Source organism: Bombina bombina, chromosome 6, assembly GCF_027579735.1.
Source record: "Bombina bombina isolate aBomBom1 chromosome 6, aBomBom1.pri, whole genome shotgun sequence".
NCBI classification, from domain to species: Eukaryota; Metazoa; Chordata; class Amphibia; order Anura; family Bombinatoridae; genus Bombina; species Bombina bombina.
The window spans coordinates 302,228,916-302,255,074 of record NC_069504.1 but is presented as its reverse complement, the minus strand read 5'-3'; the positions used below and the strand labels follow the sequence as shown (position 1 = coordinate 302,255,074).

The 26,159-nt window shown below is 38.7% G+C and overlaps 1 protein-coding gene across 1 annotated transcript in view; it reads left to right on the top strand.

The window, feature by feature from the left end:
• TMTC3 (transmembrane O-mannosyltransferase targeting cadherins 3) overlaps window positions 1–26,159 on the top strand; it is a 405,658-nt gene that overhangs the window by 177,743 nt on the left and 201,756 nt on the right. Inside the window, exons 8-9 of the mRNA XM_053719235.1 lie at window positions 1,989–2,241; window positions 5,752–5,900. Coding sequence (XP_053575210.1) covers window positions 1,989–2,241; window positions 5,752–5,900 — 402 coding nt within the window. The remainder of the gene's footprint in view (window positions 1–1,988; window positions 2,242–5,751; window positions 5,901–26,159) is intronic.

Genomic DNA, 26,159 nt, shown 5'->3' with positions numbered 1-26,159 from the left:
CTGGGTGATCTTGACCACGGACGCCAGTCTACTGGGCTAGGGAGCAGTCTGGGACTCGTTGAAGGTGCAGGGACTCTGGACTCAGGAGGAGTCTGCTCTCCCCATAAATATCTCTGCAGAATGCCAAGCTTCCAAGGTACGGGTCAAGGTCAAGAGATCCACAGGCCTATTTGATAGATGCTCTGGTGGTTCCTTGGGATTTCAGTCTAGAATACCTGTTTTCACCGTTTGTTCTCCTTCCACAAGGCATTGCTCATATCAAACAGGAGAGAGCATCCGTAATTCTATTAGCTCCTGCTTGGCCTCGCAGGATCTGGTATGCAAACCTAGTGAAGATGTCATCTCTTCCACCTTGGAGGTTGCCTCTGAGGAAGGACCTTCTAACTCAGGGTCCATTCCTTCATCCAAATCTCTTTTCTCTGAAGCTGACTGCTTGGAGAGTGAACGCCTAGTTTTGTCTAAGTGTGGTTTTTCTGAGTCGGTCATTGAGACCCTGCTTTAGGCTCGCAAGCCTGTTACTAGAAAGAGTTACCATAAGATATAACGTAAATATCTTCACTGGTGTGAATCCAGGGGCTACTCGGAGTAGGGTCAGGATTCTTAGGATTTTGTCTTTTCTCCAGGAAGGTCTGGAGAAGGGTTTGTCAGTCAGTACTCTGAAGGGTCAGATTTCTGCATTATCCATTTTGTTACACAAGCGTCTGGCGGATTTGCCAGATGTGCAATCCTTTTGTCAGGCCCTGGTCAGAATCGGGCCTGTGTTCCTGTTGCTCCTCCTTGGTGCATTAACCTTGTTCTTAAAATTTTGCAGCAGGCTCCGTTTGAGCCGTTGCACTCCATAGATATTAAGTTGTTATCTTGGAAAGTTTTGTTTCGTATTGCTATCTCTTCTGCTCAGTCTCAGAACTCTCAGTTTTGCAGTGTGATTAGCCTTACCTTATCTTTCATACTGATAAGGTGGTTCTTCGTACTAAGTTGGGTTTTCTTCCTAAAGTGGTTTCGGATAGAAATATTAATCAGGAAATTATTGTTCCTTTTCTGTGTCCTAATACTTCTTCTCATAAGGAACGTCTGTTGCACAACTTGGACGTTGTGCGTGCTCTAAAATTCTACCTACAGGCGACTAAGGAATTTCGCCAATCCTCTGCCCCGTTTGTCTTTCTCTGGAAAGCTTAAAGGGCAGAAGGCTACTGCTACTTCTTTCCCTCTGATTGAGAAGTATAATTCGTTTTGCTTATGAGACTGCTGGTCAGAGAGAATTACGGCTGTCTCCTCTTCTTGGGCTTTCAAAAATGAAGCATCTGTGGAACAGATTTGCAAGGCTGCAACTTGGTCCTCTTTGCATACATTTTCAAAATTTTTCAAATTTGGTACTTTTTCCTCGGCTGAGGCTTTTTTTTGGGAGAAAGGTTCTTCAAGTGGTGGTGCCTTCTGTTTAGGTCTGTCTGTCTTGTTCTCCCTTCCTAGTCATCTGTGTCCTCTAGCTTGGGTATTGGTTCTCACTAGTTATTGATGACGTTGTGTACTCTCCATATCTTAGGAAAGAAAACATAATTTATGCTTACCTGATACATTTCTTTCCGGATGTGGAGAGTCCACAACCCCACCCTTTAGTTTAAGACGGTTATTTTTTTACTAAACCTCAGGCACCTCTACACCTTTGTGTTATTCCTTTTTCCATTTCCCTTTGTTCAAATGACTAGGGATTATGGGTAGGGGAGTGACACTTAACAGCTTTGCTGTAGTGCTCTTTGCCTCCTCCTGCTGGCCAGGAGTGACATTTCATTAGTAATTGATGACGTTGTGGACTCTCCATATCCGTAAAGAAAGAAATTTATCAGGTAAGCATAATTTTTTTTTTTTAATTCACAATTCCTGCAGCTCGAAAATACGATGTTTCCAATCATTTAAAAAAAAATTCCAATCATTGTTAAAGATTAATTTTTATTAACCATTATGACAACTACATTTGCTTGATATATTTCCAGGTTTGATAATCCTGCAGCAGTCAGTACAACACCTGCAAGACAGTTGACATTTAATTATCTGCTTCCTGTAAATGCCTGGCTCCTCCTTAATCCATCAGAATTGTGTTGTGATTGGACAATGGGAACAATTCCATTGGTTGAATCTATTCTAGATATCAGGAATTTGGCTACATTGATTTTCTTTAGTGTTCTGGGAGTATTGGTGGTGTTCAGTGTCCGATATCCTGGAGACTCTTCCAAAACTGTTTTAATGGTAAGAAAACAAAATATAAGGTAAACTGTGTTGTCTGGAAAGTTATCATAGTTTACACCAGTTATAGCTGGTTATGCTCCAGCCAATCAAGGTGCAGGTTAGCTCATCTTAAAGAGATTGTAAATGCTAGCACTTTTAAAAACACTAGGCTGTATCAGTGCACTAAATAAAATTAACATTCATGTCATGAAATTTATGTGAATGTATGTTAACTTTTTTTTTGTAGCTATCTTTTTTCCCATGAGGTGACATTTTAGCCCCTTATCCAATAACTGTGCTAGCCATACGGCACTGCAGTGTTAATTTTGACGTTTCGATTTAGTCTTAGTTTTAGTCTTTTGACTAAAATGCCATTTTAGTTTTAGTCGTATTTTAGTCATCTGAGTTGTTTTAGTCTAGTTTTAGTCGACTGAATTTCCAGTAGATTTTAGTCTACTAAATTTCTAGTAGATTTTAGTCAACTAAAATCGAAGGGGTTTAGTTAAAGTGTACTGCATTATTTAAGCATTTCTCTATTATTTGCAAACTGATTATATACTCCAGGAGTTAAACGTAACACCTGTTATTATTTATGGTATTAAGGTTTAAACATGCAATACAGACACAGATTTAGCCGTTGTGATATATAACGTCTTTATTAAACTTAAAATTAAAGGGCCACTAAACACAAAATCTTTCTTTCATGATTCAGATAGAGAATACAAATTTAAACAACATTAAAATTTACTTCTATTATTTATTTTGCTTCATTTTTTAGATATCCTTAGTTGAAGAAAAAGCAATGCACATGATGAGCCAATCACATGAGGCTTCTATGTGCAGCAACCAATCAGCAGCTACTGAGCATATCTAGATATGCTTTTCAGCAAAAGAATATCAAGAGAATAAAACAAATTAGATAATATAAGTAAATTAGAAAGATGTTTAAAATTGCATTCTCTTTCTAAATCATGAAAGAAAAAATGTGGGTTTCATGGCCCTTTAAATAAAATCAAGTTTCATAAACAAACAGAAGTGCAACTTTAAAATATAAAAAAAATCTGTAAACTGTATTGCACATATTACCCAATATAAAAACTTTAACTTTTCTCTGTTAATAATTAAAACAAGTATCAAGTTACTCAACATAACAAAATGTTTCTGCAGCTAGCACAGGCACAGCATAACTTAAACCCATACTCGTGGGTTATGTTTATTTCTATAGGAAGAATCAATTGATTGATCACAGATTCAAACATTTTTCGGCAGCGATATTAGCACTGTTCTAGAACTTCCAAACTCATGATAAATTACTCCTGGAGTAAAGGTTTATTAACCTGTTTTTATTTATGGTATTAAGGTTTGAACATGCAATACAGATTTAACAGATTTAACTGTTGTGATATATAACATGTCTTTATCTTAAAATTTTATAAAATTAAGTTTCGTAAATTTTACAACAGAGCAGTAATTAGATATGGATTGATTATAACACCTTGCATAAAATATTTTTGTCAGCAAATTTTTATTTAGTCTTAACTAAAATGTCATTTTGATTTAGTTTTAGTCATAGTCTTTTGACTAAAATGCCGTTTTAGTCGTATTTTAGTTATCAGAATTTCTTTAGTTTAATACTCATTTTAGTCTAGTTTTAGTCGACGAAATTAACACTGTGGCACTGTTTCGAAAACGCTTGCATTTACAATCACTTTAATAAGATAAATGTATTTGTAGCATTTGGTTTATCAAAATGTTTTGCTAGTTTATTTTTAATTTAAAAATTGTCCACTGCGTGGCAGCATTGAGTTAAAAAATATCCTCATGCAGACAGTGTTTGTGCTTTTTCAATATTAAAGTAATAAAAAATGGGGAAAAGGTTATGCGTAATGCAATTTTAATAATTAAAAGTTTAAGCAGAGTAATAAAAAAAAAGGATATTTGCTCTGCTTTGTAAGCTTTTGAAGCTGTAGGTGGTAGAGAATGTCCTATTTTGTTAATTCCTTATATTGTGATGTATTTGTTTTTTTAGAACTTTGCTATAAATGCCACTGGGATTAAAATGAATGTTCAGTTTTATAGTTGCAGGTTTTATCTTTTTTATTTAAATAGCTACTTATGTGTTATACATTTATGTGTAATTTTAGCTGCAAAATATCAGTACATGGTATTTTCAGTAATACTTATTAAATTATTTGTGAATGTCTTCTAGTTGTAAAGAAAACATCGGGCAAAAAAAGAATAGATTGATAATTTTAGTTCTCAAAGTGATGGTACATTTTTAACTAATCGGAAATCAAAATTTTAAATACTGTATGTATATGAACCATAAACCACCGTGATCCTTATATAAGCGCTGAAGTTATTATTTTCAAAGCATATTATTCACAACTCAATGCTTCAATGACTTGTTAAAGAAGCCATTGTGTAACTAATTCCTTAGTGTTACAGATCTTTGGCGTTTACTCACAAGATGTACAATTTGCAATTATTTTACTTTCGATAGTGCTATGACTTGAGTATATCATGCAACATCTATGCATTCACAAAGATAGCACTATGTTAAAGTGACTCACCGCGTAGGGCAGTGCCGGCGCTTTCTCTATGATCCGCTGCTTCTCCGGGTATAACTGAGCCTTGGCTGGTACACCCGTTACCTTCAAATCCTTTCCAGAATATTGTGGTGTGGGTGCCTTCAGTCACTTGACAGAGGATCTCACTCACTAGGGATGGAGCTGCCTGTCGCTCCAAAATACTTGCTTCTTGAAAGCCAAAAACAAAATTGGATGCCAATGAATGCAGTAAAACTTTAACTTTTATTCCTGTATAATAAAATCCTGATGAAGTGCTGCTAACGGGCACGAAACGTTCAGGATAGCGTGGTGGCACGGAGTGCCATTTTTTGCACTATTGTACACGTGTTTATTATACAGGAATGAAAGTTGTATTACTGAATTTATTTTCATCCGATTTTTTGTTTTGGGACTTTTTTTCTCAATAAGCGAGTTATTATTTTATGTATAAAGGTCAATATAAATGTATGTAAAAAAAAATAAAAAGGGATTTACCATTCTTTTTTTACCATTCTCACAAGCCACACAGCAGCTCAGCAATGCCCCCCCCCCCCCTTAATGTAATGTGGCTATTAAGCCAATTAGATTAGAGGTGAAAACGTCACCTTAGGAAGAAAAATAATAAAGGAAAGTGGGCAGGCGGAGGGGGGATAAAAAGATAAAAACCTGGGAAGAAATAAAAAATATTTGCATTGATCTTTATGCATAAAATAATACAGATTTTGAATTTTTTTAGTTAAATTTACCATCACTTTAATGCTTGATCACAATTTTGAATTAGTTTTTTGTTCATTAAAGGATTCTATGTCTACATTAAAACTGTATGTCACAGGTACTCTAAAATTTAAAATGAATAAATGCAATTAAATTTATTTGTACAAATATTTTATAATTTAGGTGTATTTCATAACTAGTGTTAGCAGTATTATGATCATTTTTTTTAATTTATTTCTTTCTTTAGGCACTTTGCCTGATTGTTTTGCCTTTCATACCTGCATCAAATCTCTTCTTTCCTGTTGGATTTGTTGTGGCAGAAAGAGTATTATACGTTCCTAGCATGGGATTCTGTATGCTTGTTGCACATGGTTGGAAGAAGTTATCCAGCAAAAGGTAGGTACATGCTACTGCACACAATGCCAGAAAATTGTATACAAAGTTAAAATTCGAAACTATTTTGAGTACCCGCAGCTCTACCAACTCATAAGAAGTAGTATTTATAATTTTCATTTAAATACTCTAGTTTTCATAAGAGGGGGCTACAAAATACACCAAACATTGTAAATAATCTTGTCCCTTTTGCTTTTCGCAAAGTTACTTAGCAGAATATATCAATCAAAAATCAATGAGTACTGGCACCTTTTTTTTTGTGTGTGTGTACCGGTACCTTTTCTTTTACAAAATAACACGGTTTATGTATGTGTGTGTGTGTGTGTGTGTGTGTGTGTGTGTGTGTGTGTATATATATATATATATATATATATATATATATATATATATATATATATATATATATAATCTATATATCTCTCCGGATTACTGTCGAGTCCTTTCTAAGTACCCTGGGGACTTATTATATATGGCTATAAATACTGTTTAGCAGATTATCCTTCCTTTAATAATCTGCAACATGGGAATGTCCACAGCACAATTTGCTTAAAAAGTATCTTTATTGACAAAAGATAGAGCGACGTTTCGTGACTACTGTCACTTAATCATGCTATACATACAATACTCAGAGGTAGCTCTTTTAAACAGTTATCTTGGCGCCAATACATTTTACTCTTGAGCGCCACCTGCTGCACAAAATATCTTACTCTTCAAGCCTTCAAAATTTATACAATTTACAACAAGATACTTTTTGTTAAAGATACATAGTTTAAACATTTTTACAGCAGACATACTATCCTACAACATTAAACTATGTATCTTTAACAAAAAGTATCTTGTTGTAAATTGTATAAATTTTGAAGGCTTGAAGAGTAAGATATTTTGTGCAGCAGGTGGCGCTCAAGAGTAAAATGTATTGGCGCCAAGATAACTGTTTAAAAGAGCTACCTCTGAGTATTGTATGTATAGCATGATTAAGTGACAGTAGTCACGAAACGTCGCTCTATCTTTTGTCAATAAAGATACTTTTTAAGCAAATTGTGCTGTGGACATTCCCATGTTGCATATTGTTATAGTGGAATTGGGCAGATTTCCACGGTCGACACGAGCACAGTATTTTGCCTGGCAGCTGTTCTACACATTGCTGAGGATCCTTTAATAATCTGGGTGCAATACTTTTTGGAAGCATTATTTAGGATAGTGTTAATTTTGGAGTAAAATTAACGTTTATAAGCACGGTTTAAAGCATTTATTAAAGTGTTTAAACAACTTTCTGGTCTGTTCATCATGTCTGACTTTGAGGAAACTCAGTGTTCTATGTGTTTAGATGCCATTGTGGAACCCCCTCTTACATTGTGTACCTCTTGTACTGAAAGGGCCTTACATTGTAAAGAGCATATTTTAAGTAAAGATAGTGTGTCTAAGGAAGATTCTCAGTTGAAGAAAATCAGGATATGCCATCCAATTCTCCCCAAGTGTCACAACCTTTAACGCCCACGCAAGCGACGTCTAGTACATCTAGTGCGTCTAATTCCTTTACTCTGCAGGAGATGGTTGCAGTTATGTCAACTACCCTTACAGAGGTATTATCTAAATTACCAGTGTTACAAGGTAAACACAGTAGGTCAGGTATTAATGGAAATACTGAATCCTCTGATGCTGTATTAGCTATTTCCGATATACCCTCACAGTGTTCTGAGTTGGGGGTCAGGGAATTACTGTCTGAGAGAGAAATCTCAGACTCAGGGAATGTATTACCTCAGACAGATTTGGACACTATGTCCTTTAAATTTAAGCTTGAACACCTCCGCCTATTACTTCGGGAGGTTTTAGCGACTCTGGATGATTGTGACACTATTGTGATACCACCAGAGAAATTGTGTAAAATGGATAAATATCTAGAAATACCTGCTTACACTGATGTTTTTCCGGTTCCTAAGAGAATTTCGGAAATTATAAAAAAGGAATGGGATAGACCAGGTATACCGTTTTCTTCCCCTCCTACTTTTAAGAATATGTTTCCCATATCAGACGCCATTCGGGACTCGTGGCAAACTGTCCCTAAGGTAGAGGGAGCAATATCTAACCTGGCTAAGCGTACAACTATAGCCATTGAGGACAGTTGTGCTTTCAAAGATCCTATGGATAAAAAATTAGAGGGTCTTCTAAAGAAATGATTTATTAATCAGGGGTTTCTTTTACAACCTACGGCTTGCATTGTTCCAGTAACTACTGCAGCAGCTTTTTGGTTTGAGGCTCTATAGGAGTCTGTTAAGGTGGAGACCCCGTTAGATGACATTTTGGATAGAATTAAAGCTCTCAAACTAGCTAATTCTTTTATTACTGATGCCGCTTTTCAAATTGCAAAATTAGCGGCGAAAAATGCAGGATTTGCTATTTTAGCACGTAGAGCGTTGTGCCTCAAATTTTGGTCTGCTGATGTGTCATCAAAAACTAAGCTTTTGGCTATTCCTTTTAAAGGTAAGACCCTTTTTGTGCCTGAATTGAAGGAGATTATTTCTGACATTACAGGAGGTAAAGGCCATGCCCTACCTCAGGATAAGTCTGTTAAGATGAGGGGTAAACAATATAATTTTCGTTCCTTTCGGAACTTTAAGGGTGGACCCCCACTTCCTCCTCTTCCACAAAGCAGGAAGGGGACTTTACCCAATCTAAGTCAGTTTGGAGACCCAACCAGAACTGGAATAAGGGTAAACAATCTAAAAAGCCCACTGCTGCTACTAAGACAGCATGAAGGGGCGGCCCCCGAACCGGGACCGGATTTAGTAGGGGGCAGACTCTCGTTCTTTGCCCAGGCTTGGGCAAGAGATGTTCAGGACCCCTGGGCACTAGAGATAGTGACCCACAGTTATCAATTGGAATTCAAGGATTTTCTTCCAAGAGGGAGATTTCATCTTTCAGGATTATCTGCAAACCAGATTAAAAGAGAGGCGTTCTTACGCTGTGTAAAAAACCTTTTTACCATGGGAGTGATTTGTCCGGTTCCAGTATTGGGACAGGGACAGGGGTTTTACTCAAATCTATTCGTGGTTCCCAAAAAAAGATGGGAACTTTCCGACCCATATTAGACCTCAAGGGTCTAAACAAATTTCTCAGTCCCATCATTCAAGATGGAGACTATACAAACAATTTTACCAATGATCCAGGAGGGTCAATATATGACTACCGTGGTCTTAAAGGATGCTTACCTTCATATTCCTATCCACAAGGATCATCATCAGTTTCTAAGGTTTGCCTTCTTGGACAAACATTATCAGTTTGTGGCTCTTCCCTTCGGGTTGGCATAGCAGTGGCTCCTTATCTGGACGATATTCTGATCCAAGCGTCAACATATCAACTGACAAGGTCTCACACGGACACAGTGTTGTCTTTCCTGAGAACTCACGGTTTTAAGGTGAACATAGAGAAAAGTTCTCTTGTTCCACAGACAAGGGTTCCTTTCTTGGGAACTTTCATAGACTCGGTAGCGATGAAAATATTTCTGACGGAGGTCAGAAAATCAGAGATTCTAAATACTTGCCGAGCACTTCAGTCCATTCCTCGGCCATCAGTGGCTCAGTGTATGGAGGTAATTGGATTAATGGTAGCGGCAATGGACATCGACAGTGGAATGGGGACTATGCGAATTTATCTCCTCAGATAAATCTGGATCAAGAGACCAGAGACTCTCTTCTTTGGTGGTTGTCACCGGATCATCTGTCCCAGGGCACTTGTTTCCGCAGACCCACGTGGGTGATAGTGACAATGGACGCCAGCCGTCTGGGCTGGGGCGCAGTCTGGAATTCCCTGAAGGCTCAGGGTCTTTGGACTCAGGTGGAGTCTCTACTTCCAATCAATATTCTGGAACTGAGAGCAATATTCAATGCGCTTCACGCATGGCCTCAGTTGGTTTCGGCCAAATTAATCAGATTCCAGTCGGACGACAACATGACTGTGGCTTATATCAATCATCAAAGGGGAACAAGGAGTTCCTTAGCAATGAGAGAAGTATCCAAGATAATCCGTTGGGCAGAGGCCCACTCTTGTCATCTGTCAGCAATCTACATCCCAAGAGTAGAGAACTGGGAAGCGGATTTTCTATGTCGACAGACTTTTCATCCAGGGGAGTGGGAACGTCACCCGGAGGTATTTGCCTCATTGATTTTCCGATGGGGCAGACCGGAATTGGATCTGATGGCATCTCGACAGAATGCCAAGCTTCCAAGATACGGATCCAGGTCAAGAGATCCCCAGGCTGAACTGATAGATGCCTTGGCAGTGCCTTGGTCGTTCAGCCTAGCTTATGTGTTTCCACCGTTTCCTCTCCTTCCACGCGTGATTGCTTGAATCAAACAGGAGAGAGCTTCAGTGATCCTGATAGCGCCTGCGTGGCCACGCAGGACTTGGTATGCGGATCTAGTGGACATGTCTTCTCTGCCACGGTGGAAACTTCCTTTGAGACAGGACCTTCTCATTCAAGGTCCTTTCCAACATCCAAATCTAATTTCTCTGCAGCTAACTGCGTGGAGATTGAGCGCTTGATTTTATCGAAGCGAGGATTCTCTGATTCGTTTATCAGTACTTTGATACAGGTCAGAAAGCCTGTCACTAGAAAGATCTATCATAAGATGTGGCATAAATATCTTTATTGGTGTGAATCCAAGGGTTACTCATAGGATTCCTAGGATTTTGTCCTTTCTCCAAGAAGGTTTGGAGAAAGGCTTATCAGCGAGTTCCTTAAAGGGACAAATTTCTGCATTGTCAATTTTGTTTCACAAACGTTTGGCAGATGTGCCAGATGTTCAGTCTTTTTGTCAGGCTCTAAACAGAATTAAGCCTGTATTTAGACCAATTACTCCTCCCTGGAGTTTGAATTTAGTTCTTAGAGTTCTTCAAGGGATTCAGTTTGAACCCATGCATTCCATAGATATTTAATTGTTATCTTGGAAAGTTCTGTTTTTAGTTGCTATTTCTTCTGCTCGAAGAGTTTCTGAGCTTTCAGCGCTACAGTGTGATTCTCCTTATCTCATTTTTCATTCTGATAAGGTGGTGTTGCGTTCCAAACCTGGATTCCTTCCTAAGGTTGTTTCAAATAAGATTATTAATCAGGAAATTGTTGTTCCTTCCTTGTGTCCTAACCCTTCTTCTAAGAAGGAGCGTATGTTGCAAAATTTGGATGTGTTCCGTGCCTTAAAGTTTTACTTACAGTCAACTAAGGATTTCCGTCAATCATCTTCATTGTTTATTCTGGAAAGCGTAGGGGTCAAAAAGCTACGGCTACCTCTTTCTTTTTGGCTGAGAAGTATCATCCGCCTGGCATATGAGACTGCTGGACAGCAGCCTCCTGAAAGAATTACGGCTCATTCTACTGGGGCTGTGGTTTCCACATGGGCCTTTAAATACGATGCATCTGTTGAACAGATTTGTAAGGCTACGACTTGGTCGTCCCTTCACACTTTTTCCAAATTTTACAAATTTGATACTTTTTGCTTCTTCTGAGGCTATGTTTAGGAGAAAGGTTCTTCAAGCAGTGTCCTTTTGCTTTGGTATTGCTTTCCCACAAGTAAGGATGAAATCCGTGGACTCGTCATATCTTTGTAAAAGAAAAGTAAATTTATGCTTACCTGATAAATTAATTTCTTTTAAGATATGACGAGTCCACGGTCCACCCTGTTCTTTTTAAGACAGTTTTTCTTTATATTTTTTGTAAACTTCAGTCACCTCTGCGTGAGTTATGTCAAAAAAGGGGATATGTTTCTTAACACTGTTAATGAGATAATCTCAAGTCACTGGGAACTCAGTTATGTTATAAAATATAACTTTTATTAGCGTTGTTTAAAAAAAGACAGCTTATATATTGTAATACTTTGCTGTCCTCACTTGGATAAAAAACACACCTCCTTTGTATTGTTATACATTATACATCTATTCTTGAGTTGGTTACAACACCGAGGAATATAGAGTATTATATATGAAGCCTAAGTATTTATTGTATTTTCAAAATAAAAAATTGGCCATATGTGTGGCTTGTTTGAAAATTACACCTTGTTGGCTAAATATATTATCTAACAGGTTTAAAGTTCCTGTGTGTTACATGTAGTCCTGATATATTACTTAAAATATTATTAGGTAATAAACATGTGATTCTATGGTCAATGTGGTAACAGGGGTATATGGTAATTTTAATTAACTTAAATTCAAGTGTGCATATAGTATTCTGTTTGTGCACAGTTGTTTCTTAAAAGTTCTCTATTGCGGTAACTTTTAATTCTATAATCAAATTCTTAAGTTTGTTAAATCAAGAGCTGCTGTGTAAATATTAATGTCACTCGCTGATATTAGTGTTTGCAGCAAGTTGAATGTCAGGAAAAATGCGCTTCAAATTTGAGCTCCTGTTGTACTATTAAGTCACCTTACATACTATATCACTCATACATGCTGATACTGCATTAGCAAATTATTTTGCAACAAAAATGATACTTTTAATAGCTGGTTTCACTCCTGCAGTTATAAATTAAATGTATTGTTACTCTGTAGCTTAAGTAAATAAGGAAAACCAATGTTCCACTTTAACTCAAAAAGAGCAAGCAAATAACGTTGAGTTAAAACAATATACTGTACAAAGAATCCGTTTTACCAGTTATGCTATTGTTTCTATGCCCCACTGAAAATGTTTCAAGCTGACACTACCGTTGAACCACATTACTATAGTTATTCCAGTTACTCATAATTAACACTACATGTATTGTACTAGTCTATGCGACCAACTGTTAATTATAAAGTGTCACTATTATCAACAACACAAAGGAGAGCAAGTTTTAAAAATTAGAAACCCCTGACGCGGCGTTTTACATACGCTTCCTCAGAGGGAAATAACTATAGCAATGTGGTTCAGCAATAGTTAACGGCACGGTAGTGTCAAACAGCTTGAAACATTTTCAGTGGGGCATAGAAACAATAGCATAACTGGTAAAACGGATAAGCATTAAGTGATGTAGCACAATTCAGCTGTCATCGCTAAAGACAACTAACAGTTCATTTAAAACGGCTTGTGGCAAAAAAGGCTCTAAGCAATTTTAGGAAATTTATGTCTTTCAAGAATATAGCAATACAATTCAGCTATAACATACAGCGACAACTAACAACAAGCTGGAAACCACTCTAAGCTAAAGGTTTCAAGCAGTCCCTAAAATAACACCTGTTGCTCTTTCAATCATATAGCGAAGTATATAAACAACTCGGGCATAATAAACTAACTCAAAAAGAGCAAGCAAATAACGTAACTGAGTTAAAACAATATACTGTACTGTACAAAGAATTTAAAGTGGAACATTGGTTTTCCTTATTTACTTAAGCTACAGAGTAACAATACATTCAATTTATAACTGCAGGAGTGAAATCAGCTATTAAAAGTATCATTTTTGTTGCAAAATAATTCGCTAATGCAGTATCAGCATGTATGAGTGATATAGTATGTAAGGTGACTTAATAGTACAACAGGAGCTCAAATTTGAAGCACATTTTTCCTGACATTCAACTTGCTGCAAACACTAATATCAGCGTGTGACATTAATATTTACACAGCAGCTCTTGATTTAAAGGGACACTGAACCCAAAATATTTATTTTGTAATTCAGATAGAGCATGCAATTTTAAGCAACTTTCTAATTTACTCCTATTATCAATTTTTCTTCGTTCTCTTGCTAACTTTATTTGAAAAAGAAGGCATCTAAGCTTTTTTTTTTTGGGTTCAGAACTCCGGACAGCACTTTTTTATTGGAGGATGAATTTATCCACCAACCAGCAAGGACAACCCAGGTTGTTCACCAAAAATGGGCCGGCATCTAAACTTACATTCTTGCATTTCAAATAAAGATACCAAGAGAATGAAGAAAAATTGATAATAGGAGTAAATTAGAAAGTTGCTTAAAATTTCATGCTCAATCTGAATCACGAAAGAATTTTTTTGGGTACAGTGTCCCTTTAACATAAACTTAAGAATTTGATTATAGAATTAAAAGTTACCGCAATAGAGAACTTTTAAGAAACAACTGTGCACAAACAGAATACTATATGCACACTTGAATTTAAGTTAATTAAAATTACCATATACCCCTGTTACCACATTGACCATAGAATCACATGTTTATTACCTAATAATATTTTAATAATATATCAGGACTACATGTAACACACAGGAACTTTAAACCTGTTAGATAATATATTTAGCCAACAAGGTGTAATTTTCAAACAAGCCACACATATGGCCTATTTTTTATTTTGAAAATACAATAAATACTTAGGCTTCATATATAATACTCTATATTCCTCGGTGTTGTAACCAACTCAAGAATAGATGTATAATGTATAACAATACAAAGGAGATGTGTTTTTAATCCAAGTGAGGACAGCAAAGTATTACAATATATAAGCTGTCTTTTTTTAAACAACGCTAATAAAAGTTATATTTTATAACATAACTGAGTTCCCAGTGACTTGAGATTATCTCATTAACAGTGTTAAGAAGCATATCCCCTTTTTTGACATAACTCACACACCTGTGACTTATGTCAACTCAGTAATAATTTGAATTTTATGCTTAAGCACTGCTCCTACAGGCTACCCATTAATCTTGCATGAATTGTGACAAGGTACCTGAGGAGACAATAAGTTCCCAGAGAAAAGGAAAATATCTTTTGTTTTAGTTCCTAACTTTCTAATTCAGTCACCTCTGCACCTTTTTAGCCTTTCCCTTTCTCTTCCTATACCTTCGGCCAAATGACTGAGGGTGGAGGGGAAGAGAGGGACTATATGTCCTATGAACACTCTAAGGATGTTCCTCAGTGTACAGTATGTTTTGAGCATAATTGTGCAAGATGAGAACTAGCAGTATAACAGGCAATCTAGCAATTGGAATACATGTTTCAAAAGTTATTGGCAAGTTCATTTTAAGGAACAGAAGCATCTCTGCATGTTTAGCTATAAGTCTTTTTCTTTTATCAGTAAGGACGTTTGACGCTAAGCTGAACCGTCTTTCACTTTCCACACTACTGCATGGGGCAGAAAGATAGGTATTTTTGGTCCATTAAATCTCAGTTTATTAACTGCCCACTACTTCACGGGATTGTATGAATGAGGCACACTGATCTCTCCCAGGTAGGCTTCCAGTTGTATAGTAGCAGCTTTTAGAGCACTGCTCTCAAACGTACAATAATAGAAATAACAGCAATTTTTAATGGCAGAACAGAAGTGAACAATTTTTTGTTGTCTCCATTCCAGATTAAAATGAAATGGAAACATGAAGTTTGAAGAAGAAAAAAAACGCCACAAGATGGCATATGGTTAAAATTTGGAGGTATCGGTTTATGTATCGGTGCATTTGCACGAGTACAAGTACCGATAGTATTATCAGTGCAACCCTAGTGTGTGTGTGTGTGTGTGTATATATATATATATATGTGTATATATATATATATATATATATGTGTGTGTGTATATATATATATCTATATATATATATATATATATATATATATATATATATATATATATCATAAATTTTAGAAGGCACTCTCTGGTTTCAATTCATAGTAAACTTTTAAACTTTACCTGTATGTAAACGTTTTCGGGGTCAACCCCTTCTTCAGACACAATAATAATAAAAAAAAAAACTTACCACCACCATATATGTGCTCACCCAGTTCCCAAGCTAACAGTTCTACCCACATCCGGAATCTCTGTGGCGTCCAGGCCCAACCACGCATGCACAGATAGTATCACGTAGGTTAGTAGGGGCCAACTGTTTTGAAAAAAGCAAAATCTAAATACATATGTACATCATAAAAGCTCCTTACATATTGTCACATTTTAAAGATCTAACATATCATAGTTAGACGGCAACCTCATATCATTATTGTCCACATCCTATAGATAACATTGAAGATATAGTTGAGTATTTAACCATTTAGGTCCTAATGTGTCTAAAAGATAGATGCACTTACTCTCACTTTGGAGCAACATTTTCCCCCTATTTCCACCCCTATTTGGAGGTAGTACATGATCAATTATAATATATCTCAATTCAGAGACAGCATGTTTATATTTAAAAAAATGTTTAGCCTCCTGTTGTTCCGCACTGCCACAATTCAATGCAGCACATATAGCAGACCAATGGTTAGCCATTCAAGTACATAGGTCATACTGGGTCTTTCCTATATATAATTTTCCACGTGGGCAATGCAACATATATACAATATACCTGGTAATATGTTTGTACAGCAATGGAGGAATAAAAAAACTTACTGTGTTAGCACCCCCCCCCCCACACAGGTTGTACACCCACTACAAAGGTAACAACCATTTCTACTAGATCCCTGCCATGTTCTTTGTATATAGCTGTATCTATTATCAGGGCATAACAACATTCTTCAGTGAGCGACCCTTTTTATAACCCACTATAGGGGTCTCAAATTACTTAAATGGTAGAGCAGTATCATATTGTAGTATGTCCCAATAATATCCATGGGCACTCCATTACCTCTGGATTGATTTCTGTGGAAAAGACCAGTCTACCCGGTTTACCAATTCTATCACATTTAAGCAGTCTGCAAAATGTTCTTTCTTGTACCCACGTTCTTCAAACTTAGAGTACATATCTTCCAGTTGTACTTCTTTCCTCATTGCATCTTATATATTCATCACTACTCGTTTGAATTGTGAGCATGATAATATTTTCTTCAAACTGGGGGGATGACAACTCGTAGCTTCCAAAATGGAGTTGCTATCCGTTGCTTTCTGTTATAATGTTGTTTGTAATTGGGGAAAAGCAAGCGAATACTTGCCTAGATGTGCTAATTGCCTAGGCAATAATTCTATTGAACTTACTTTTATGAAATTGAGGATTTTAATCTCATGCTTTTATCTCCACCATCATTTAACTGATCATTGCTTTTCTTCTTAAAAGGGAAGAGTCCACAGCTGCATTCATTAATTTTGTGAAATACAGAACCTGACCACCAGGAGGAGGCAAAGACACGCCAGCCAAAGGCTTAAATACCTCCCGCACTTCCCTCATCCCCCAGTCATTCTTTGCCTTTCGTCACAGGAGGTTGGCAGAGAAGTCTCAGAAGTTCGAGATTGTCTCTTATGTAGGGTAGTACTCTTTGCAATGAGAATGTTTTAAGTAACCCTGTCGGCTTCTCAGTGAGAGCATGGATGAAAGTTTGAGTCCAGAGATTCAGGGAGAGTTTTCCTGTGAACCCATCCCGACTCGTATTAACAGCTCCTTGGTAATCAGCGTTGACGAGTTTTGCTGCCTACCTTTCTTCAATCAAGTCCATGTCAGAAGCGAGACTAATATCTGTCACACTTAAAGGGGTGTGTTCCTGTTCCACGGCGTAGATAACGGTGAGATAGTTTCATTTTATTAATCAATATGGAAATGTATTGTTAACGTAACAAGGTAGGGTCCCAGTGGGACTACTTCTTATCTTAATAAGGAATCATGGGTTAATATCTCCTGAGGGGGGTTATTTAACAGGGGGGACTTTAATCATGTTTGTTATATGGTTCTATCTGCAAATGTGTAGCTATACCTAGGCTCACGGCCATTTCGGAAAATAATAGCCTTATTTTATTGACGCGATCTCTCAAGATTGTGCGCCCTTTTTGTGACTGGCACGGTGCACCCTGTGACGGGTGCGGTTACGTTGTTTTTTTTCTGTATGCCGACTGTGTGCAGCCAAGATTATGGAGGATTTTGATATGCGTGACAAGGATGCCTCTGATACGGACAATGTGTCTTGTGATGAATATGAAATGGCCCGGGTAATCACTGCCCATCAGTTATTTTCCAATTGCCTTTCTAGAGTACTCTCTTCTCCCACGCCAGGGAGCTTAGAGTGCGTTGAGCTATCCGCCTCTAAGGTTTCTATGACCTATGAGGCACGTGCCCCAGACCCTTTCCCAGCTATGCACGCAGGTGTCCCTATGGCCTTTACTCCTTCCCCGGAGGGTGGCTTGTTTCCTCCAGAGGTTACAGCATGGTTCCGCATTGCCATTTCTATGGCGCTGTCTCATTTATCTGAGGCCTTAGAAGTTGGATGGCAAAATGGATATGGCGTTTGGGGATGAAGCAAGCCAATTTTCTTAACGTCTCCATTTTAATTTTTTCTTTGTTTTTGGTTCCAGTTCTGAGCTTGGGTGAATGGGGCTTCTAATCGGCTGGTTCCGTTGTTTTCATTCACCTTGGGCGTTCACCCGAGGGTGCTGCCTTCATTTTATTTTTGATCCGGATGGATGTGTTTAATTTGTTTTCCTCAAGCTCATGTCTGTTAGAATTTCGTTTTATGAACGTTCTTCTCTGGAACTGATACTTGTGATTAGTGGTCACGTGGGCACTTCCTCGGAATTTCTTTGGACCTTGAGCAGTCCTAGAGTGTCCTTTTTCCAGGCTGGTACTAGTCGGGCGCTTCATGTCACCTTCGTGATGCTAAATCCTGTTGGATTCTGAATGTCACTTGGAGTATTCTATGGACTCCGAGCTCGGATCCTACCGAAGTATGAGGCCTCTTGTTTATATACAACCTCTCCGGACGGAGGGTTGTTAGTGCCAATTTAAGGTTGGTTCGGGCTACTAGCCTGGAATACGGATCTGTCTTTGCAGACGGCATCATGGTTCTTCAGGTCCCTGGGGACTCAGAACAGTTATTTCCTTTTGTTTGGAATTGGGAGATGTGTGTGACCTTTGTGGTCTGGTGTACTGAGCCATTACCGATTTTGAGTTTCACTTGAAGCTCTTCCAAACGCTGATTCTTTAACGTATTAAGCATTTCGTGCGGTGGTGGAGTCTTATTCTCCTGCCGTGGGTGGATCATCTGGTATGTGCGGGCATGTTTTTCTTCCTCTACTCCATTTCTCTAAGAGGTAGTGTGCAGGGGTTCCTTGCCTTCTGTGGGGGGCTATGGCTCTGGCGTTTGCCTTCTTAAAGTTATTTCTTTGGAAGATAGTTTCTTCAGGGATCTCTGGCCATTGTCTCTTCCATTTTCTACCCTTGGTCTGACCACAGTCTTTGACGTTCGGGTGTCTTGAGTCCTCGTTACAACTCTTGCCTTGGGGTTTGTCAGTGAAGAGTCGAGGTCGGGTACGAATGGCCACCCCTCGGGGGTCAGGTAGTTGACCATTTATCCTCGATGCTCCATTAGGGGCTTCGTGGACGGTGCCTTACGCTTAACTCTCTGGGATGGCGAGTAAGGTCCAAGGTTATCATCGCCTTCGGGTGTTTGCTTCTACCCTGCCTGCCTGTGTAACACGTGTTCCTGTAGACTCCAGGTCTCTCATCTGGATTGGCGATATGACCGAGAGGTCTCGCCTCTATGGTAGGGGTTTTTTCCGTTGTTTTCCTTCCCTTCTCTTCTAGAGTTGGGGTTGGGTTCTCTGGGTCAGAGTTACCTTAGTATTTGTGGCGTCCTGTGGGTCCTTGGTTCTTGCCTTGCAGGTTTTTTTTCCCTCCTTGCGTTTTAGGATCCTGGAATGGGAGCTGCAATGTAGTGTCTGGTTCCTCAATTCCTGCAGTGGGAGGCTGAGGGTTTGCACCCTGTGGGGCTTCTGATATATGGATGCTGAGGGTCTGAGGGCCTTCTTCCCTTGGGAAGTGTTCCATCTTGATGAAGACAGCGTGGAGGGGGTCTTGTACCAGAGCACAATGTCTATCCTGTCTCACGGTATCATGCCGTTTGTAGCTGTGGTCTATACAGGGATTTTGTTCCTCGTTGATCCTTCTTTCTCTTCCAGAGGTCTGGGACTCTGTCTTCGGTCTTGTCTAGCCTTGGGGCTGAGACCATTATCCTGGAGGGAAGGTTGGGGATTGATTACTCTATGCAGTGTTGACCGTTTCTTAGTGGTCCTCTCCCTTGTTGGAGGACTTTGGATGTCCTCTTTTCTCCTGGCATCTGGTGCTGGGAGGGGTGCTCTTTGGATCCCGCTATTTGGAGGACTGTAAGCCCTTGGAAGGTTTGCAGTTGGAACCATCTACAGCTATTTGCACTTTGATGGTGTATCCAGCTACAGCTAATTGTACTTGATGGTATGCTAACAAGCTTTGAAACGCCTTTCGGTTTTGGGTTAGCAATGGTGAGTAGAGCCTTCCACCTGGAAGCTGGTCATTGAGAGTTCCTGTTCAGGCGGTATGAGATTCTTTTTGGAGAAGCTCTTTTCTAGCTGCTCGCATAGTTATCCGGTTTCTGCTGTCTCTGCCTGTCTAGCCTGCAGGTCTAGATAGGTTTTGAGGCAACGGGAGACTCATTGTTTTCCTGAAGTACCTTAGGGTATGATACAGGGATTGAGGGTGTTCCTCAAGGCTTTTTTTGGGGAACATGTTTCCCTGTGTATGGATCCTTTTTTATTCTGTCCTTGTGTTTCTAAGGAGTTCGTCTCCCTGGGCGTTGCTATTATAAGACAACCGTGGGTGGTTCTATATGTGTTGAGTGGGAAAAGTTCCTTTGGATTTTTTCTGGACTCTGTTTTCCCCTTTGGGGGCAGATGCTGTCCTTGTCTTTGGCCGGGTACCTTCTTTTGAAGGGGCCGCCTTTTGTACCCACCCGTTGTTTGCATTCAGTGTCCTCTAGCTTGGGTATTGTTTTCCCAAAGGTAATGATTGCAGCTGTGCACTCTTTCCCTTTTAAGAAGAAAAACATAAATTATGCTTACCTGATAATTTCATTTTCTTTCATGTAATTGGCAAGAGTCCATGAACTGGTGACGTATGGGATATACAATCCTACCAGGTGGGGTAACGTTTCCCAAACCTCAAAATGCCTATAAATACACCCCTCACCACACCCACAATTCAGTTTTACAAACTTTGCCTCCTATGGAGGTGGTGAAGTAAGTTTGTGCTAAGATTTCTACGTTGACATGCGCTTCTCAGCATTTTGAAGCCCAAATCCTCTGAGTACAGCGAATGTCAGAGGGACCTGAAGGGAGTATCACTTATTGAATAAGATAATTTTCCTAAGGGGGGTCTATTTCATAGGTTCTCTGTTATCAGTCGTAGAGATTCATCTCCTACCTCCCTTTTCAGATCGACGATATACTCTCATATACCATTACCTCTACTGATAACTGTTTCAGTACTGGTTTGGCTATCTGCTATGTGGATGGGTGTCTTTTGGTAAGTATGTTTTTATTTCTTAAGACACCTCAGCTATGGTTTGGCACTTTATGCATTTATATAAAGTTCTAAATATATGTATTGTACTTATATTTGCCATGAGTCAGGTTCATGTATTTCCTTTTGCAGATTGTCAGTTTCATATTTGGGGAAAGTTAATATTTAAGAAATATTTTCTTACCTGGGGTTTAGTCCTTTTTTCAATTGACTACTTTGTTTCAAATTGCGGGTGCGCCAAATGCTACACTTTATTGCGTCATTCTTGGCGTGAGAATTTTTTGGCGCGAAAGGCACGTCCGTTGACGCAAGTTCGTCATTTCCGGCATCCTAATTGACGCAGAGGTTTCTTACAGGGTTGCGTTGTTAGTGACGTGAGTGTGTCATTTCCGGACATGGTTGACGCCAAAAAAATTTTCAGTTACGTTGTGCGTCATACTTGGCGCCAAACTTTTTTTCATTATTTATTGCCCCATTGCTTTTGCCTCTTGCCTTTTACTATGTCAGAGGGCTATGCTATTTGCATTTTTTCCCATTCCTGAAACTGTCATATAAGGTAATTGATAATTTTGCTTTATATGTTGTTTTTTCTTTTACATTTTGCAAGATGTCTCAATCTGATCCTGCCTCAGAAGTATCTGTTGGAACTTTGCTGCCTGACATCGATTCTACCAAAGCTAAGTGCATTTGTTGTAAAATTGTGCAGATTATATCTCCTAATGTCATTTGTATTAGTTGTTATGATAAACTTTTACATGCAGATAGTGTCCATCAGTAATAGTACATTGCCGGTTGCAGTTCCTTCAACTTCTAATGTACATGATATACCTATGAATTTTAAAGAATTTGTTACTGATTCTATTCAGAAGGCTTTATCTGCATTTCCACCTTCTAATAAGCGTAAGAGGTCTTTTAAAACTTCTCATAAAGTTGATGAAATTTCAAATGACCGACAACATAATTAATTATCCACCTCTGATGAGGATCTATCTGATTCAGAAGATCCTTCCTCAGAGATTGACACTGACAAATCTACTTATTTATTTAAAATGGAGTATATGCGTTCTTTGTTAAAAGAAGTGTTAATTACTTTGGATATTGAAGAAGCTAGTCCTCTTGATATTAAAACCAGTAAACGTTTAAATTCTGTTTTTAAACCTCCTGTGGTTACTCCAGAGGTTTTTCCTATTCCTGATGCTATTTCTGATATGATTTGTAAGGAATGGAATAAGCCGGGTACTCCTTTTAATCCTTCTGCAAGGTTTTAAAAAATTGTATCCTTTAGCAGCAATTGCAATAAGAGTTTTGGGAAAAGATCCCCAAAGATGATGAGGCTATTTCTTTTACAAAGAAATGACGAGTCCACGGATTTCATCCTTGTGGGATATTAACCTCCTGCTTACAGGAAGTGGCAAAGAGCACCACAGCAGAGCTGTATATATAGCCCCTCCCTTCCCCTCCACCCTCAGTCATTCTCTTTGCCTGTGTTATACTAGGAAGAAGTGAAGTGAGGTGTTAGTTTTAGTTTCTTCAATCAAGAAGTTTTTTATTTTCAAATGGTACCGGTGTGTACTATTTTCCTCAGGGGGATATGGAAGAAGTTTTCTGCCCTGAGCTTGATGATCTTAGCAGACGTAACTAAGATCCACATTGGTTCCCACTGAATGCTGAAGGTAGTGTAAGAAATCTTCAGAGTGGAGAACAGCTGCATGCTATTAGCATTGAGGTATGTTCAGTCTTTTTTTCTGAAGAGACCTGTTATATCAGAATGGCTGACATTTTATTCTTTGCTATAAAAGGGGTTAAGTGGACCTGGTTTTAAAGGTGAAAGGTGTTACTTTAATTCCTTTATTTAAAACGTTTTTTTGTGTGGCATATTGGGTGTTTGTTATGGACACTGGGAGAGGCAGCTCGTTTTATTTTATTTTTTATTAAGGGCTGCAGCATTTTGAGGGTTTTTTGGGGACCACTTGGTTTTTTGTTCTAACCGCTTCCTATGCAGTATTTTGGATTTGTTTGTGATCACCCTCGATGGGCGGGGCCTATTTCTTTTACAAAGATATGACAAGTCCACGGATTTCATCTTTACTTGTGGGATATTAACCTCCTGCTAACAGGAATTTAATATCCCACAAGTAAGGATGAAATCCGTGGACTCCTCATATCGTAAAAGAAAGTAATTAATCAGGTAAGCATAAATTTAGTTTTTTCGCGCTCCGACGTGCAGTACATTTTTGCTCATTAGGCATCAGACATGAGCTCCGGTTAGGTCTTAACTTATGCTCTGATGACCGGATCGTGGTAGAATCTTTTTCAAGCATTTTAAGAGCAGGTAGACGCAACAGCAGAGCTGTGGCGTGGTGCAGGGGTAATTTTTTTCACTATAAATGTCCTGATAAGGTTATTTTTGCCTATTGCTCTTAAGTGCATTAATTTTTGGGCAAATTAAATAGGTGTTGCTAAACAGATTTATTTATTTAGCTTTTTTAGCAGTTTTGGAAAAATTGTATGCTTTTTATTTTTTAAAGGCGCAGTACATTTTTTTGGAAAATTGTTTAGTGTTTAAAATATTGTTAGTCTATTCAACATGTCTGACATTGAGGATACTAATTGTTCTATGTGTTTAGAAACCATTGTGGAACCCCCACTTACATTGTGTACCTCTTGTACTGAAAGGGCCTTACAATGTAAGAAGCATATTTTAAGTAATAAAAGTATGCCTAATGATGATTCTCAGTTTGAAGGGAATCGGGATGTGCCATCTAATTCTCCCCAAGTGTCACAACCTTTAACACCCACACAAGCAACGCCAAGTACTTCTAGTGCGTCTAATGCTTTTACTCTGCAGGAAATGGCTGCAGTTATGTCAACTACTCTTACAGAGGTATTATCCAAATTACCAGTGTTACAGGGTAAACACAGTAGGTCAGGTATTAATGTAAATACTGAATCCTCTGGTGCTTTATTAGCTTTTTCCGATGTTCCCTCACAATGTTCTGAGTTTGGGGTTAGGGAATTGCTCTCTGCGGGTGAACTTTCAGACCCAGGAAATATATTACCTCAGACAGATTCGGACGTTATGTCATTTAAATTTAAGCTTGAACACCTACGTCTGTTACTTAGGGAGGTTTTAGCGACTCTGGATGATTGTGAACCTATTATAATACCACCAGAGAAATTGTGTAAGATGGACAAATATTTGGAGGTACCTACTTACACTGATGTTTTTCCGGTTCCTAAAAGAATTTCGGAAATTGTTAAAAAGGAATGGGATAGACCAGGCATACCGTTCTCTCCTCCTACTTTTAAGAAAATGTTTCCCATATCTGACTCCATTCGGGACTTGTGGCAAACGGTCCCTAAGGTGGAGGGAGCTTATATCTACTTTGGCTAAGCGTACAACTATACCTATTGAGGATAGTTGTGCTTTCAAAGACCCTATGGATAAAAAATTAGAAGGTCTTTTAAAGAAATTATTTATTCATCAAGGTTTTCTTTTACAACCTACGGCTTGCATTGTTCCAGTAACTACTGCAGCAGCTGGATAGAATAAAGGCTCTTAAGCTAGCTAATTCTTTTATTACTGATGCTGCTTTTCAAATTGCTAAGTTAGTAGCAAAAAATGCAGGTTTTGCCATTCTGGCGCATAGAGCGTTATGGCTCAAATCTTGGTCTGCTGATGTGTCATCAAAATCTATGCTTTTGGCTATTCCTTTTAAAGGTAAGACCCTATTCGGTCCTGAATTGAAGGAGATCATTTCTGACATTACTGGAGGTAAAGGTCATACCCTACCTCAGGATAAGTCTGTTAAAATGAGGGGTAAACAGAATAATTTTCATTCCTTTTGAAACTATAAAGGAGGACCCTCTGCTTCTTCTTCCTCCACAAAGCAGGAAGGGAATTTTGCTCAATCTAAGTCAGTCTGGAGACCCAACCAGACTTGGAATAAGGGTAAACAATCCAAGAAGCCCGCTGCTGCTTCCAAGACAGCATGAAGGGATGGCCCTCGATCCGGGAACGGATCTGGTAGGGGGCAGACTTTCTCTCTTTGCTCAAGCTTGGGCAAGAGATGTTCAGGACTTCTGGGCACTAGAGATAGTGACCCACGGGTATCAACTAGAATTCAAGGATTTTCTCCCAAGGGGGAGATTTCATCCTTCACGATTATCTGTAGACTGGATAAAGAGAGAGGCGTTCTTGCGCTGTGTAAAAGACCTCTATACCATTGGAGTAATTTGTCCCGTTCCAAAACTGGAACAGGGACAGGGGTTTTACTCAATTCTTTTTGTAGTTCCCAAGAAAGAAGGAACTTTCAGATCCATTTTAGATCTCAAGTGTCTAAACAAATTTCTAAGAGTTACATCGTTCAAAATGGAGACTATACGAACAATCTTACCAATGATTCAGGAGGGTCAATATATGACTACCGTGGACTTGAAGGATGCATACCTTCATATCCCTATTCACAAGGATCATCATCGGTTCTTAAGGTTTGTCTTCCTGGACAAACACTATCAGTTCGTGACTCTTCCTTTCGGTCTTGCCACGGCACCCAGAATTTTCACGAAAGTTCTAGGGTCTCTTTTAGCGGTTCTCAGACCGCGGGGCATAGCAGTAGCGCCTTATCTGGACGACATTCTGATTCAGGCGTCGAATTATCAATTGACAAAATCTCACACGGACATAGTATTGTCTTTCCTGAGATCTCACGGTTGAAAAGTGGACATAGAAAAAAGTTCATTAGTTCCACGGACAAGGGTTTCATTCTTGGGGACTCTTATAGACATGAACTTTTATCTGACAGAAGTCAGAAAAACAAAGATTCTGAATACTTGCTGAGCACTTCTTTCCATTCATCGGCCATCAGTGGCTCAGTGCATGGAAGGCAATGGATATAATTCAGTTTGCCCGCTTTCATCTCAGACCACTGCAGCTGTGCATGCTCGGACAGTAGAATGGGGATTATGCGAATTTATCTCCTCAGATAAATCTGGATCGAGAAACCAGAGACTCTCTAATTTGTTGGGTGTCGCTGGATCATCTGTCCCAGGGGACTTGTTTCCGCAGACCCTCGTGGGTGATAGTGACAACGGAT